The sequence below is a fragment of the Syngnathoides biaculeatus genome, chromosome 13 (genome assembly GCF_019802595.1).
Source record: "Syngnathoides biaculeatus isolate LvHL_M chromosome 13, ASM1980259v1, whole genome shotgun sequence".
Classification (NCBI taxonomy): domain Eukaryota; kingdom Metazoa; phylum Chordata; class Actinopteri; order Syngnathiformes; family Syngnathidae; genus Syngnathoides; species Syngnathoides biaculeatus.
In genome coordinates, this window is record NC_084652.1 from 24657409 (window position 1) to 24674935 (window position 17527).

General features: G+C 41.7%; 1 protein-coding gene across 2 annotated transcripts in view; it reads right to left on the reverse strand.

Moving 5' to 3' along the window:
• rnf31 (ring finger protein 31) overlaps nt 1–17527 on the reverse strand; it is a 157401-nt gene that overhangs the window by 127554 nt on the left and 12320 nt on the right. For both annotated transcript variants that reach the window (XM_061840165.1, XM_061840164.1), the window contains exons 3-4: nt 4382–4528; nt 1355–1510 (exon numbers count right to left, since the gene is read on the reverse strand). In XM_061840165.1, the coding sequence (XP_061696149.1) occupies nt 1355–1510; nt 4382–4528 (303 nt within the window). The remainder of the gene's footprint in view (nt 1–1354; nt 1511–4381; nt 4529–17527) is intronic.

A 17527-nucleotide genomic window follows, 5' to 3' on the forward strand; every position in this document is an offset into this window, starting at 1 on the left:
ATAGAGGGATCACACTCCTCAGCCTCCATGTTAAGGACTACTTAGGGGTACTGGAGAGGAGGGTCAGTCGGGAAGTCGAGTCTCGGATTCAGGAGGAGCAATGAGGTTTTCGTCCTGGCTGTGGAACAGTGCACCAGCTCTACACCCTCGGCAGTATCCTTGAGGGTGCATGGGAGTACGCAACCAGTCCACATGTGTTTTGTGGACTTGGCGAAGGCATTCGACCGTGTCCCTCGGGGAGTCCTGTAGAGGGTTCTTCCAGAGTTTGGGGTACCAAACCCCCTGATAAGAGCATTTTGGTCCCTGTACGACTACTGTCAGAGTTTGGTCCACATTGCTGGCAAGAAGTCGGATAGGTTTCCGGTGACAGTTGGACTCTGCCAAGGCTGCCCTTTGTCACCGATTTTGTTCATAACATTTATGGATAGAATTTCTAGGCACAGCCGAGACATAGAGGGTATCTGGTTTGGTGGCTTCAGCATCGCTTCTCTGGTCTTTGCAGATGATGTGGTTCTGTTGCGTTCATCAAGCCGTGATCTCTAACTCTCACTGGAGCGATTTGCAGCAGAGTGTCAAGCGGCTGGGATGAGAATCAGTACCTCCAAATCAGAGACCATGGTTGTCAGTCGGAAAAGGGTGGCGTGCGCTCTACGGGTCAGGGATGAGATCCTTCCCGAGTGAAGGAGTTCAAGTATCTAGGGGTCTTGTTCACAAGTGAGGAAAGAATGGAGCGGGAGATCGACAGACAGACTGGTGCAGCATCTGCAGTGATGGGGAATTTGTATCGGTCTGTTGTGGTGAAGAGGGAGCGAAGTGGAAAGGCAATGCTCCCAATTTCCCAGTCGATCTACATTCCTACCCTCACCTGTGGGCATGAGCTGTGGGTCATGACCAAAAGAACAAGATCCCAGATACAAGCGGCTGAAATTTGTTTCCTCCGCAGGGTGTCCGGGCTCACCCATAGAGATAGGGTGAGAAGCTCAGTCATCCGGGAGGGGATCAGTTCATTGAGAGGAGCCAGATGTGGTGGTTGGGGCATCTGATTCGGATGCCTCCTGGAAGCCTCCCTGGTGAGGTCTTCCTGCTTGTTCCACCAGAAAGAGACCCCGAAGACAACCCAGGACAGGCTGGAGGGACTTTGTCTTTCAGCTGGGTTGGTAACGCCTCAGGATCCCTCCAGAAGAGCTGGAAGAAGTGGGTGGGGAAAGGGAAATCTGGGTATCCCTGCTGAAGCTACTTCACCCGCAACCTGACCCGGAAAAGCGGTAGATAATAGATGGATGGATCGATGAACAGAAATGCAAAATGAGTAGAAATGCCCACATAAAAACATGCACAAATGAAGGAGGTAGACCTTAATGAGCATTTCTAGCTCCATCCTTAGACTCATCACCTCCAAAGTTACTGCGGCAACTCTACCAACATCAGGATCGGTCACATCATCAGGGAAGCTAAGCCCATCTGCCTGCTGATTGGAATAACCATAGAGACAAAGCACTGTCCTTCCTCCCTGGAAGAACAAAGATCATCAAAGGTTCAAGAAGACAGTTTGTTCTGGCTTGAATATGTACACTAACAGGGTAAAGAAAGGTAGACATTTGCTCGCTTTATCAGTTATATTGTGTACCTAGGTTTTCTTCAACATGCATTGAAGTTATGTCTTTAGACGTTTCTAAGTGACCATATAAACATGCACATTGTAACACGAGTTTGTTGGAAATTAGCAACTAAATATGTACTATATAGAGAAGACCGGTCTGTCAGTGTTTAGGTCTAGACACTAAGACTGGATGTTTTTTGTTTGTCTGTTTTTTTTCGTGATGTGTGATGTAATGTGACAACCTGCATTGATCATTTTAAAGAAGGTGGGCAGGTGTAGACAAACCTGGAGAATTTCTTGGTCAGTTTCACATTACTTCCAAAAAGTTAATTAAATTTATGTAATTCAAATTGCTTAAAGATAATGCCCCAATTAAGTCAGAGTTTTCAATATGTCAAATTTTGTGATTTGCAACAAAGCTATGTATTGATTGATGAATATATTCTCTCCTTGAGCAGTCACCTTATCGTAATGCCGGGGTTTGTGTGTCACAATGAACCTAGGAGCTAGGTTGTCAGAGGGTTTATGCCACAGGCACAGTCAGCCATTGTTAACAGAACCCAAAGTGAGAGACCAAATAAAGCATAGCTCCAAAGACCACTATGATGATTAAAAACAGAAAAAAAAATTTCCTCTCCCAAATGTGCTTCACAGGGGCCCCCTTCTGGACCCAGGTTTACAGGTGGCCCTTGAAGAGAAGTGTGGGATGGGCCGGGCCTGCGCCTTGTCGCCTGACCAGGTACAACCCGAAGGGGTAACGTTACTCATCCTTCCCATGGGCTTACACTCTGTGGGAAGGGCCAAAGGAGTCAGGTGCAATGTGAGCTGGGAGTTGGCCGAAGGCAGAACCTTAGTGTCTACAGACGCTAGCTTTAGGGATGTGGCATGTTACATCTCTGGCAGGGAAAAAGCTTGAGCTCGTATGTAAGGTTGAAAAGTTTAACAAGACAGTCGGGCTCACCTCCACACATGGCTTGGGCTCTGGTACTTGCCCTCGAAAGGAGTTACACTCTTCCATTCTGGAATTGGTCGGGGTTAGCGCTGAGAGGGTCTGGGTATACTTATGGCCAGCCGGCTCAGCGCCTGTACATTGGGGTTTGAGAAAATTCTGGTCCACCATCCGGCATTTCAGGAGGGGAAAGAAGTGGACCATCAACACTGTGTATTGTGGGGATGGGGGACTGCCGACCTCAGTTTGGGACGCTGGGAGTTGGTGGGAGAATAAATTGAAGACCTCAATTCCACTAAAGCACCTTACCATGAGGAAGCATAGTTTGGGGTCTCTGAGGCAGGCTCCCTCTGATGTGGTGTTGTTGTTGGTGCTGTTGGTTCCCTAAATGCCCAGTGTCAGAGTTTGTTCTGCACGCCCGTCAGTAAGTCAGACTTGGTTCCGGTGAGAGATGAACTCCGCCAAGGCTCCCCTTAAGTGACCGATTCCGTTCATAACTTTTATGGACGAAATTTCTAGGTGCGGTGGAATGGTGAGCAGCAGCTGTAGAGCGTTGGCCTTACAGTTCTGTAGACCAGGTTCAAATCCCGGCCTCGCCATGTTCTCCCCATGCCCGTGTGGGATTTCTCTTGGCAATTTACCGGTTGATTTACATTCCTAGTCTCACCTACGGTCACAAAGTGTGGGTCGTGACCAAAAGAACAAGATCGTAGATACAAGCAGCCAAAATGAGTTTTCCCTGCAGGGTGTCTGGGATCTCCCTTTGAATCAAGGGAAGAACCATGGTAATCTGTGAGGGGCTCAAGAGTAGAGACCCTGCTCCACATTGAGAGGAGCAAGATCAGGTGGCATCTTATTAGGATGCCTCCTGAACACCTCGCTGGCGAGATGCTACGGTCACGTCCCACTAGAAGGAGACCCCAAGGATGACCCAGGACACGCCAAAGGGATTATATCTTCTGTCTGATATGGGATCCCATGGAAGAGCTGGATTGGCTGGGGAGACCCCAGTCTGGTCTTCCCTGCTGCAAGTACTCCCGAGCTACGAAAAGCGATAAAAAATGTGTGGATGCTTGGAGGGATGATAAATCTCTACTGTGAATAATTAGTGTTCCCCCACTATCATGCAGATTTTTTAAATCGATCTATCCATTTTCTGTAATGCTTACAGTGAAGAAAATCAGTATTTGAACACTCTGCTATATTGCAAGTTCTCCCGCTTAGAAATCATGGTGGGGTCTGAAATTTTCATCGTAGGTGCATGTCCACTGTGAGAGAGATAATCTAAAAAGAAAAATCCAGAAATCACAATGTATGATTTTTTAACGATTTATTTGTCTGATACAGCTGCAAATAAGTATTTGAACACCTGAGAAAACCAATGTTAATACTTGATACAGTAGCCTTTGTTTGCAATTACAGAGGTCAAACATTTCCTGTAGTTGTTCATCTATTGGGTTTAGGTCTGGAGAACACTAGTCCACGCCAGAACCTTGATGTGCTTCTTACGAAGTCACTCCTTGGTTTTCCTGGCTGTGTGTGTAGGGTCATTGTCGAACGTCCCAGCCACGACCTATCTTCAATGCTCTGATTGAGGGACAGAGGTTGTTCCCCAAAATCTCAGAATACATGGCTGCGGCTCCCCAGACTTGGGTCATCCATCAGAGTATTTTATACAATCTGGAAGGTATCCCCCATAATAAACGGATAGACAAAATATACTGTAAATCATGACCTACAGTCTTTCTATCATTATAGTATTGCTTACAGTGTCTAGTGCATCAGATATTTCCTAATAGTCCACCTTTTAGCAGTCCAAGTGTATATGTTACCTGGATAGCATCAACCGTGGCCCTGAACACTGGATTGTTGTGCTTGACAGTTCTCCAATACTTCGGTCGGTTGGGATTTGTTAGGTTACACCCATACTTTTCCAGGATGTTCAGAGCTGTAGATAAGTGCTGCAATGATGCAAGTGTCTGAAGAAAGGCAAAGAGAAAACTAATTGTTACTAAACAGATTTGTTCAAGTTAAAAGAAAACTGAAATATACTGCAATTTCTTTTAGACCTCCTACACCCATTAATCTCACGAGGTCTTTAAACTCTGGTCTCTTCTAAATCCACTGCACCCACCTACGAACCTTGGGACTCAGAGTAGAATCCCACCCATCCTTTGGAACCTTCTCCCCTCTGAGATCCACAGTGCCCCATCACTGGAGATTTCCAAACAAAAACTTTAAACACACCTATTTTACACAGGTTTTGATTATATGGTGTCCTTGGTTCTGTATTTTCGTCTGAAAGGTGCTATATGAAAGGTTATTATTATTATTATTTCTTTTATTTTTTATTTTTGAATGTTGTCATTTTTCCATTTATTTTTTGAATTTTTACATTTTAAATGTTTTATTTCTTTGTATTTAAATTCATATAAAGCACATTGAGTTACATTGTGTATGAAATATGCGCATTGCCGTAAATAGTAACCGGGAAGTGTTGTGTGCTAAGAGCCAATAAGAGACTATAACAGCGAGTCAATGCTCTGTGTTATTACTACTCCCGCCATTAAGCAAACAAAATGAAAATAATGTTCAAGCGTTTGAGCCAGAATACACACAGGAGCAACTTGACGTGTTGGAGAGGGGGGTGGCGCTGACCACGAACAATAACAGTCCCATTATATGTTATATATGTTTGATGCTTATCTGAGGAGTTGGTTTGGATGTAGAGAATATACAGGAAGCGTGGCCAGACTTTTTTATCCCAAGTTATACTTTTCAAGCAGCCAGCCTCTCGCGATCGACCGGGGTACTTTGGTGGGGGGTGGGGCGGGGTTGCACTCGCTCATCGCCGTAAATGGTAACTGGGAAGTGTTGGGTGCTTACACGCATATATCTATCCATCCATTTTCTTAGCCGCACGATGGTTGCAGGAGTGCTGGACCCACTGACCTAAAAAAAAGACTGGATAGTTCAAACATATCGAGCGGTGTGTCAATTGGTTGAAGCCAGTTGGCTGCCATCTTGATACTCCCAAAACATGTGGAGGACATCGCTTACAGGTTGGATTATGGCAGGGTTTTTCTCAATAAAGTTTGGCATGTAGAATTACAACTGTCCATGTGAGCTTGACATTTTTAATTCGACTTGGTAAGGCAAAAAAGGCTAAGTGCAAAGGAAAGACACATAACAGCGTAACTACCAAGAAACCTTGCATATTACCTAGGGCCCACTTTCCGTGACATGCTAACTTTTCCCAAAATACGCTGTGAAGCACTATGTGAAATAAAAGCGTTCCATCCAAGCGTGTCGACCAAATTTCTGACAGATATATATATTGATTAAGCCGGGAAGGCCCCAGGAACGAAATAAGGTAAACCAAATTTATGGGATCCCTCCTCCCCCATTTGTATATCCATACTATTTCAGCACTTAAAAGAAGGGAGAGAGTTTGCAGCAAAAGGACTTCGATAAAAGCCATCCTGTAAGCATACCTTGTACAGCTGTGGCTTACATTTGTTATCGGTGTAAATGGAAATGATACAGCCTGTAGAGCATCTGCTTCTAGGGTGGGAGATCCAGGTTTAAAACCCAGTCTGACACAAGACTACATGTGACAGCGGAAGCTGTCTGTCTCACCTGGCACTCAGCAATTGGTGTTTGAGCAGCGACTGGTTGGCCCATTGTTTTTAGGCCTATATTGTGACTGGGTGAGGGAGCTTGCTGGGTGTCTTTGGCTAGTTGTCTCGGTGAGGCAGCACCAGGTAAAGGGCAATGGAAATCTGTCCTGCTACAAGGAGACACCATCGTTAAAGGACTAAAATAGGCTAATTGAAGACATTAAACACCAATTATTCAATGATTGGTATGAGTATAAATGTGGTATGAGCCAAAACCACCCAAAATACTGGCAGACAAGGTTTGACTCTGGGTCATCAAACCAAAGATAAGAGTGATAGCTGCCGCTGTTTCACTTGAAGTTCAGTAATTGGTATCACAATGGCAACTGGTTGGCAGTGTGTCAGTATTATATGAGAGTGTCAGGGGGCTGGCTATGGATACGTTTCCAGTGACATCACCACATTCCTTAGACCAATCGGATAAATTAACGATAAAAAAAAACTTCACGCTTCACCTATCACCTATGTTCTCTGACCTCTATGACACACAAGATGGTGTAATTGGAAACCTATCCATACTGTCTCTGGCAAATGACCTCTGTGAGGCAGCATAAGACAACAGCTGTAGAAATGGATCCTGCAACACGTAGATATTGTTCTGATATGACTGAAATACTGTTTAGCAGGACATCAAACACGAACCATTCAATCATTCACTGAGACGAGGAACAGGTCTAAATGTTGTTTGAGCCAAAACTATCCCCAAGTTACTGGCAGACCACGTTTTCGAGGCACAATTCAGATTTCTTGGAAATTATCGGCTTCAGTAGCCTGTTGGTACTGTTGGCAGAAAAATATGGAACTGAAAATACAGTAAACCCTGCATAACTCGACACTGTATAAGATGATATATACTATAAGTCAACACTAAAAGTGAGGTCCCAGCCTCCAATAATACTACTGAAAAGGTTATGTGTAAGTCAGCATTTCTCTAAATTGACACAAAAATACAGTAAACCCTGCATAACTCGACACTGTATAAGATGATACATACCGTAGGTCACCATTAAAAGTGAGGTCCCAGTCTCCAATATTACTATTGAAAAGGTTATGTGTAAGTCAACATTTCTCTAAATTGACACAAAAGTTGTGGTCCTAAACAGTGTGAAGTTATATAGAGTTTACTGTATGTTTCCTGATCTGATGTTGAGATTTTTCAGAAGTTAACAGGAAAAGAAAAGTGAAATCTGGAGGCTTGCTCAGCCCAACAGGCAACTAGCATGAGCCGGAATTTAACTTCAAAACATACCAGTAAGATCGGCTTTAAGAGACATACATGTATGTTTTATTTAGAAATATATTTCTGCAGACATTTAGTCCCAAGTGTTAACACTGAATATTGAAGTACATATTCAGACCACGAAACTGGCGGTTAAGGTTGACATGGTTGTTCTGGGAGTATCAAGATGGCGGATATCTGCTTCCAGCGACTTCAGCTACGGGGTTAACACTGAATATTGAAGTATATTTTCAGACCACGAAACTGGCGATTAAGGTTGACATGGTTGTTCTGGGAGTATCAAGATGGCGGATATCTGCTTCCAGCGACTTCACCTACGGTGGCCAATGAGCTTATCCAGTCTTTTTTTTTTAGATCAGTGGCTGGAGTCTATCCCAGCTGTCAACGAGCAGGAGGCAGGTTACACACACACGCAGATACGGGGAGAACATACAAACTCCACACACGGAGGTCCAGGATTGAACAGCTGCGCCACCGTGCCGCCTCATAAAGTATGTTGTTGCTTATACAGTACCAGCACGAGAGGCTATAACTAAGTGTCTAATAACCAGTAATGATTAGATGCGTGCAAATTTCCCCGGCTGCCGAACAAGCCTCAACTGTGACAGCCACAACTTTATCCTGTCAGGTCCACGGGAGATTAAAGGAGGATAAATTTGGGTGCGTTTTCTCAGTTTTGTTGCAGTTTGGTGCACAACACGTCGGCATCTTGGCTTAGCTAGAACGAATAGTCTGTAATGGTCAGCACTGGTGATGTCAGGGTCGGGGTCAAGGATGTTTCTTTAGGGTCTGGTGGTCAAAGCTGGCACAAATCCAGATTCGGTTGGATTTCACAAAATGTTCTTTATTTTCTTTTCTTTTTTTATTTTGTTCTTTATTTTTAATTAATGTCCAAAATATATGTAATAATAATAATATTACTTCACATTGGAGGGTTTATTGCACATATGACTTTTGGGGAGAGTCTTCCTTTAAGTCAGAACATTACAACAAAACTATCTTTGATGCAAAAAGGGCACCATGTCTCTTTTTATAACCAGAAACCTTCGAAAAAGTGACAAAATCCTCAACTCAATCTCTCTATTCTAGAAGGTTTGCTACACGGACAAAATAAGAGTTCTAGATAACACTGGTGTCTGTTTCACTCAAACATAAAAATCCCAGGAAGTAGTATTTTATTGAAACTCAAATAGCTAATGGGAAAACTACAAAGAAACAATGCAAAGGGACTGGACAACAAAGATAACGTAAAGGACAAAGAGAAGGCCGAATCACTGAATTCGTGATGTGAAGGTGGAATGAGGATCTTTGGTGACAATGCGAGCTCCGAACTTCTATAAACGCTATGCATCCATCCATTTTCTTAGCTGCTTGTCCTCACAATGGTCGCAGGAGTGCTGGAGCCTATCCCAGTTGTCAACGGGCAGGAGCCAGTGTACACCCCGAAATGGTTGCCAGGAAATCACAGGGCACATGGAGACAGAGAACATTCGCACTCACAATCATACCTAAGGGCAAGTTAGAATACCCAATTATTGTTGCATGTTTTTGGGATGTGGGAGGAAACCAGAGTGCCTGAAGAAAATCCACACGGGCACATGGAGGACATGTGAACTCCACACAGGGGGGCCGGGAATGAATCCGAGTTCACAGAACTGCGAGACCAACGCTTTACAGTTGCTCCTCAGCGTTGCCTCTGTAACTGGTAGTGTAACCCAATACCGCATCAATTTGTACTTGGGAAACAACAGGTTCCACTCACGCTATGTAAAACATGCAACTTAGGGAGACCAGGGTGCTGAATAGGTGTATTTGAAAAAAAAAAAAGGAAGAAAGAGTACAAAAAAAAAGTTTAAGTGCAGGGTGGAGCACTTAAGGTGGAAATGGTGCACCTTGTGCTCAGGGTAAAGTGGCTGCAATTCCTTCATGATGGAGCTTTCTGCAAGCTGCCTCCAACACACCCAAAACTGTAGTTTCAAGGCACAGGGAGACTGCTTCTGACCTTCGCACCTTGTTGGTGCAGAAAGCAAGGTTTACTGCATCTCTGCCACCTCATGGTGAGAGGTGAAGCTCCCTGGCTGTGGGCCATTTTCTTCAAAAAGGTGGAGATACAAGAAGTTTCAGAACAAAGAGGGCTCCACCTTGAATGCACATGAGGAAGGGACTGGTGCAGGGACCAAGAGGAAGACAGACCGTGCCTCTTAATATTAATTTTGACTGTCTGGAAATTATGCTGACATTGGCTGAGTGACGGAAAGTTTTTCTAATTGTTGTAGTGTCGGAGGCAGCATGTTGATAGGATTGTGGAACCAGGTAGCTCTTAGGCCAAACTGGTTTTGGTGGCTGTCCTGTCATCTTTCAAGTACATTTCTCGTGGTTCAAGGTGGACAAACACTTTCTAGGGGTGGGCTCGAGAGTTGGTGATAAGCACCCCCATAAGGTCTTTCAGGGCCATTACGGAAGTGGATCTTGGGGGCAAATTTCAGGTTGCACAGTAATGGGGAGCAGGTACAGCGCAAATCTCAGCAGAAGCATCATTTCCCCCTGGTAACAAAATGAAAAGCAGTCAGGTTACTTTACTGACTTAGGTCGGTTGTCTTGATCACATTTGGTGTTGCAAACAGTTTGTGTCAATTTGGGCCTTTGTGGGCCAGATCTAATGGTCCCTTGTCATTGGGAATGACCTCCGGTTGAGGCTCCGGCGGAGGACTCAGTGGTACCTAAGCGGGGGACCATGGAATGATGCCCCCCTTCCGACCTCAAGCTGATGCCCCTGAACAGTGGGAAGCGATGTCTCCATCCTGGCCTCAGCATGTTTCCCTTCTGATCTTAAGCAGATACTCCTCAACACCGGGAGGAGATAACGCCCTTCTACCGCAGGAGGATACCCCCAAATGCCATAAACATGTCTTTCAACAATGCCCTGCTTTTTCTCTTGTGGGTTTATCAGGACACTCTTGCGGCCTTGAAGAAACATGTACCTTAGTGTTTATGTGCTGTTGGTGTAGCCATCTGTGTCAGCATTTCCACTGTGTAACCATGTAACCCTTTGACCTGAGAATGCAATAAAATAGAGCAGAGAGGGACTACCACTTTGGCAGTCTGAGGTAGCGCACTCTCACAGTGTGTCCTTCGTCTGTCCTGTGCACGAAAAGACAATCTTCGTTGGTTTGAGTTCACTCTCTACAGTCCTCAGGCTCGTCTTAGGTGTTTTTCTAGGAACATCTCTGACAGATAGCCTTGGTACATTTCACTTTGGTAAGTGACAGGTGAAGATTTGTTCATAATTTTTTAGGGTCCTGCCCAATGAGGAAGAAATTTACTAGATATGGGAGCTAGGGTTTTCTGGTTAGTGTTACTTGGTTATGCAAAAAGGTAATACCACACATTGAACCCTATTTGGAATTCGTCCTGTGAGGTTTTCTGATCATAATACACCTTTCTGGCATTCTGTCCTTTTTTTCAGATGTTGCTGGACAAAGGCAAAATTAGCCTTTAAATGGGCATGCAGATTGGGCATATATTGTTGTATAGGCAGTCATTGTGATTTGACGGGCGCTCTCGCGCCCGCGCGCCATCACACTTGCAAATCTGGACAGTCGAGCATGAAAAATCAAGTGCATAAAAGCTGTTACGAGTAGAAATACATACACAGTCTCAGCGCAGATGAAAACCAATCCAGCGCAGTGAACAACAGCCTGAGTCTTTTTTTTTTTTTTTTTTTTTTTTAACGCGGAAAATCACGGTCTCCTGCTAGTTTACCAGACTCCGCACCCCCTTTGGCTGTTAAAGCGGTACACTCATAATTACAAACACAGTCCACCCACACAGTCTCGGCAACGTCGAGCAAAGAGTTCGATATGCTGCTTGTGTTTACTCTTGATGATAATGGTAAAAGTAAAAAAAAAAAAAAAAAAGTGCTGTTGCTTTACTGAATGTCAGGGTGTGTGAATAATAGAAGAAAAAGTGGCAAAACTGGTCGATATTTTCTCTTTTTTTGAGTAAAAAAAAGGTTTGGTCTGAAGCCAAATTAGAAAGTACAGGATGAGATGGTGTATAATGTTAAAATTCCACTTGGCATAGCCTGATTGAGGACGAAAGCACAGACAATACAGTGCACAAAAAGCTAATTCTGTATTTTAAATAGAGGGGCTAGCATAACATTAACCGTAAAACTGTTTTTCAAAACGTTCTGTCAAAGGTTAAAAACTGCTGGTATGACAGTATAGTGATTAGAAGACCATGCACCAATATCTATGAATATTCATATAAGACAAACTTTGTCACTGCCCCTGCAATTGGCGATATAAATCTATATGGCTGCAGAATGAGAACTTCGTTACCTTCATAAAAAGTAAAATTTATTTATTTTTTTAAATTAATATTGATCAAATGGGAGATGGGAAGCATTCAAAGCTTACATTGGAGGAGAAGTTATTAGTTATACAAGTTCTAAATCTAAACAAAAGCAGATATGTGTGATTTAGAGAAGCAAATAAAGGAGTTAGAAAATGATTTAGATCAGGTAGATGATCTACTTAAACATAAATAATTGCTATTTTTAAGAAGTAAATATAATAAATTATCTCCAGATAAAGCGGCAAAAAGTTTATTATGGCTTAAGCAGCGTTATAACGATCAAGGTGAAAAAGCGGGTAAACTATTGGCTTGGAGGATTAAGAAATTACAAACAGAATGGGCAATTAATAGCATAAGGACATCTAATGGCGATTTGACTGTTGACCCTCAAAAAACTAATAGTACTTTCAGGGATTTCTATGAACAATTGTATAAATCCGAGATACAACAGACTTTGTTTGAGGGATGCATTTCTTGATTCACTTGTATTTCCAGTGCTATCAGAGGAGGCAAAGCAAAACTTAGATAACCATCTGACAGAAGAATAAATTTCTGCTGCCATTGAAAGTATTAACACTAATCGTGCTCCTGGGCCCGATGGACTGACAATAGAATTTTATAAAGCATTTCAAAAACAATTATTGACTCCATTGATGGACATGTATAAAGAATCATATAATAAGGAGACTCCTCTTCCTACATTGAGACATGCGCTGATTACCCTGATCTTCAAACCTAATAAACCTTCCACAGAATGTTCCTCGTACAGACCAATAAGCTTGATGGGGTGCGATACAAAAATACTTTGAAAAGCCCTGGCAATACGATTGGATAAGTATATACCTAGTTTAATACATAATGATCAAAACGGTTTTGTCAAAAAACGTCAAGGATTTCACAATATTCGAAGAGTTTTGAATATATTACATGAAAATGCAGAGTGTAAAGACACAGCATGGCTGTCGTTGGATGCACGTCAGGCCTTTGACAGAATTGGTCATTTTATTTTAATGTTCTACTGCGGTTTGGATTTGGCAATAATTTTCTTAAATGGTTAAAAATTTTACATACAAACCCTACTGCTAGTATTATCATGAACAGTATTTCTTCTAAACCAATTGTTTTGGAAAGATCCACACGCCAGGGCTGTCCTCTTTCCCCAATGTTGTTCATTTTAGCCTTAGAACCCCTGGCCATGTCGATTCGTATGGATAGAGGCTTGACGGGCATCCAAATTGGTGATCAAGATCACAGAATCTCTTTTTAGGCTGATGACGTCATTCTCTTTTTGACTAAGTTATCCATGAGCCTTCCAAATTTATTGGAGCAAATTAAAAAGTTTGGTAGTTTCTCAGGTTATGTGATTAATGATACAAAGTCAAAGTACTGAAGAGAGACTTAATCCCGTGATTAACACTCCTTTTTTGAACGCGAGAGATGGATTTACTTATTTGGGGTTCAAAATTTCCCCTGATTTTAACAATATAGTTCAGGTTAATTAAGACCCTTATGACAGGTGGATGATTATGCCAATTTCAATGTTGGGACGTAGAAAACACAGTTGATGATGAGCGTTTTGCCGAAATGTTTACATTTTCTTCAAACCATACCTCTTCCATTACCTGACATCTTTTTCACTAGACTCAGCAGAATGCTCCTGAATTTTATTTGGAATAATAAGAAAGCCAGATTAAGACTACGGTTGCTTTATATGTCTTATGAAACTGGAGGGTTACAATTTCAAAACTTTAAATGGTATTACTGGTCTGCTCAACTACGCTCAGCTATGTATTATTTTTCAACATCACCATCACCCTCTTGGGTAAAAATAGAGCAAGCAACTGTACCACGCCTTCTATTAAAGTATTATTTATATTCTGCTGAGAATATAGTATTAAAACGGCAGACCAAGAATCCATTTTTGAAAAACACTATAGATACCTGGTTAAAATCACACAAACATATAGGGGACACTCCTTTCACGCTTTTCTCCCATATGGGGTAATGCGACTTTTAAAGATGCAGGAGCAGATGGGGGTTTTAAATTATGGGCAAATAATGGTATAAAATCCATAGGTGACCTTTATGTAAATGGGGAAATGCTATCATTCATTCAAATATGTCAAAAATTTTCTATTCTCAATAAGATTTTTTTTCCAAATATCTGCAGTTAACACACTTTATGTCAGCACAAATCAAAAACAATGTATGAGCCCCCTTTGTCCGGTTTAGAAGATATTGCCCAGTCAGGTTTGCATGGATGTAAGCATATATCTATGTCCTATAAATCTCTAGTTTCACATGATACAGAATCAAGTAAAAATAGATTGGGGGCATGGAAACTAGATATTAAAGAAAATATTGAAGCAATTTATTGGGAACATGCATGACTTAAAGCAAATAAACGATAAATACTAGAATGAGTCTATTACAATACAAATGGCTGATAAGGACTTATGTGACTCCTGTTAAACTTCATCAGTGGACCCCTGACATTCCAGACACGTGCAGTAAGTACTCTAATGACAAGGGTACTTGATATCACTGTTTATGGGATTGTTGGAAAGTCAAAGATTATTGGAAATCTATTGTTCAGACAATTTCTATAATAGTTGGAATTCAGGTTCATCATTGTGCTGTGTATCTGAGGTATACAGCCCAAGGATTTTGCTGTTAATAAAAAGAAGGCCACGCTTATAGACTTTGGTCTCCTGCAGGCCAGGAGAACAATTGCATTATTTTGGAAAAAAGTGGACGTTCCTCCAATAAAAGTATGGATGTTGGAAATGGCATCTTGTGTTGCACTGGAAAGACTCACGTACAGTACGAGAGGAAGAGCTCAGGAATTTGAGGACATTTGGAGAGCCTTAGAAGAGTTTTGGAAAAAAATATGAATTATTTGTGATTTGTGTGCTTTTTATTTTTTTTTAAACACTATTATGTCTGTGCATATTGTTTTTTTTGTTGTTGTTTTTTTGTATTTTTCTGTTTTTGCTTTACTGTTATTGTGTTGTTTTTGTAAAATTATATATGAAAAATCTAATAAATATATTGTTTAAAACCTTAAAACTGTTTGTGAGCATCATTCAGCTTTCAACATGCATTGCTAAAGATATTCTGCAAGCAATAATTCAGTTTTACACCAAAAAAAAAAAAAAAAAAAAAACAGAGAGGGATATCATTGTGAGTTAAAAAAAAAAAAAAGAAACAAAGTTGCAAGCGACCATTCAAATTTATAGCTCATAGTTGGCTTGGTTTGGTTAGCAATGTATTTTTTTGTTTGACATTTTCATTAGAATTTTGCAAAACACAAAATTGTTCTGAAAACTGTTCTGATGGGAATGTAAATGCTGTAATCTGAATCTTTGAATGAGCCAAGTAGCTTCAATGGATGCCACTGATCTGACCACAGTGCATACGTCTGATGTTGTTCACAGTGGTCAAAGGGGTTGCTCATGGGTTTAGTGTGTTTGCTCAAAAATTAGAGGGAACGTTGGTCTTGACATTAATTTCCGTGTTTATGTCATAAACATTGGTAACAAAAGAAGCCTGATCCTAAACAATCAGTATTCACCCAGAAACAGGAAATGCAAGTTAACCGTACTGAGCATGTTCAGAAATTATCTGAAAAGCACATGTTCTGAGCTTCTTCACGTATGTTGAAAGTCTTTAACATCATGAGCCATGTCAAAGCAAATTCAGTTACACTGAAAACATTTCTGGGATATAACACAGGTGATGTTTCAGTATCTAACTATAATAAGTACGAGGTTGTGATTTACTTGGACTTGATCTAAGTTCTGACATTAGACCAGTCTGTCCATATATCTAAATGTGAACAGTCATTTTCCCCCGTGGTACTGCGTTATCTTGAAGTTGAAAACTTTTCCCTTCTACATGCTTTCAGAAGATATAGATCATCTGCTGCTAGCTTTCATCAATGGATTGACAATAGATAGCGCAGTAAATAACGCAAGTTTATAACAAAACATCATGATGAAATAAAATGATTTTATTATATGAATACTTAGTTTTGAAATTGAACGTCTATTGACCTCTTTAAAAATGTCTTTCTCAATGCAATGTCAATAAATTATGATTAGGTAACAACTACATACTCAGGTATAACAACTCCGTAAGTTATTATAAGGTCTTGAGATTCCATCCCTAATCACACCCGCAACTTTATATCTGGGGACATGACTGGTGGACCACACCCGTAACTTTCCGGGAATGACTGACCACACCCTTACATTTTTCAAATGTGAGTGACTATATAGGTGCTGGCTATATTATTATATTATTATTATTATTATTATCATATTATTACCAAGTTGGTACAACAAGTTCAGAGGTGGTGTCATGCATCTTCTGGTCATCATTTCAAAAGGAGACACCCCAGCGGATTTGAGTTAGTCATTCTGGCTTGAAGTCACATTTATTTTTTTTACAAATTTACCATTTTGCAGTTAGCTTTCTACTTGCACTGACGACATCGGGTAGTGCTTGATGTGCAACTGGGACTTCATCCTGAGGAGCCGCCACAATTCCTGTAACACCTTGCTGGTGAAGTGTTTTTGTCTGTCTGAGTTGATCCCAGAGGGTAACACATATCTGCAGAATACGTGGTTCACAAGCACATAATTGGTAGTTTGTGCTGTGTCTTTTGGTGCAGGCAAGCACTCTATCCATTTGGTGAATGTGCATGTGGCTAAGTAGTATTTACTTCCTCATGTCAACTTTACTATTGGTTCCAAGTCATTTTGGAGGTCAGACTAAGGGACTGAAAATCCTGTTAGAGAGATGCTCTGTGGTTGGGTTTGGTTGGTTGAAATTGACAGTATAACAGCCAGCCTTTGATGGAGGCTGCTACATCTTTGTTGATGTGTGGTCGGTATATTACTTGACAAGGTCTGTAGTTGTTGCTTTAATGCAGTGGTAGCCTCCACAAGGTGTGTCATGGGCATATAACAGCATGACTCCTCTTTGGCTCCAAGGGACCACAAACCGAGCTACTTCTCAGGGACATAAACAAATCGGGCAATAACCAGACATAGCTTGTCCGTTTTGAGCCACAAGTTGGCAAGGTTTTGGTCAACAATTAGGTCATTGTGAAAGACTGGGTTTGCGTCAGGATTGGGGAAAATTTTGCATCACACACTTTTGGAAGTTCTTGTTCGACCTGGGCCAGTGTGACAAGGTAATTTGAGTGATTAATTTTGAATAGTCAATGATGTGACTCCATTTCTCATTCACTTTTCAAAGAGGCCAGAGAGGCGCAGAGTTGGTGGTATTGTTTATGTATTAACATAGCATCAACTGTTTCTTGTACTGGCATCGGCTTCCACTAAGACTTGCTGCACAGGATTTTTTAAATCAGGATTAGAGGGCTGTAAACAATCACACTGTGCATTCAACATCAAGGTGGTTTGCAAGGAGTTTGAGTGAATGGAGAGAGTTGTGGTAAAGCATTTTCGAGTGTAGTTGGGATGGCATTGATTTTATGGATCACCAGGTGTTGGTCCACAGCCAGCTCCACCCTGATGTTATCATACTCAGTAGGTCCACTGATACGATTGCAATGTGTCCCAAAAGAACAGTGAGTTGTGGTCCGCCAAAGTTAGGCAAATGGCAGTGTTGGTGCGGGAGGTGACCAATCACAAGGACTGTGAGAGTGAAGTCGTAGAAGTCGGAGCAGA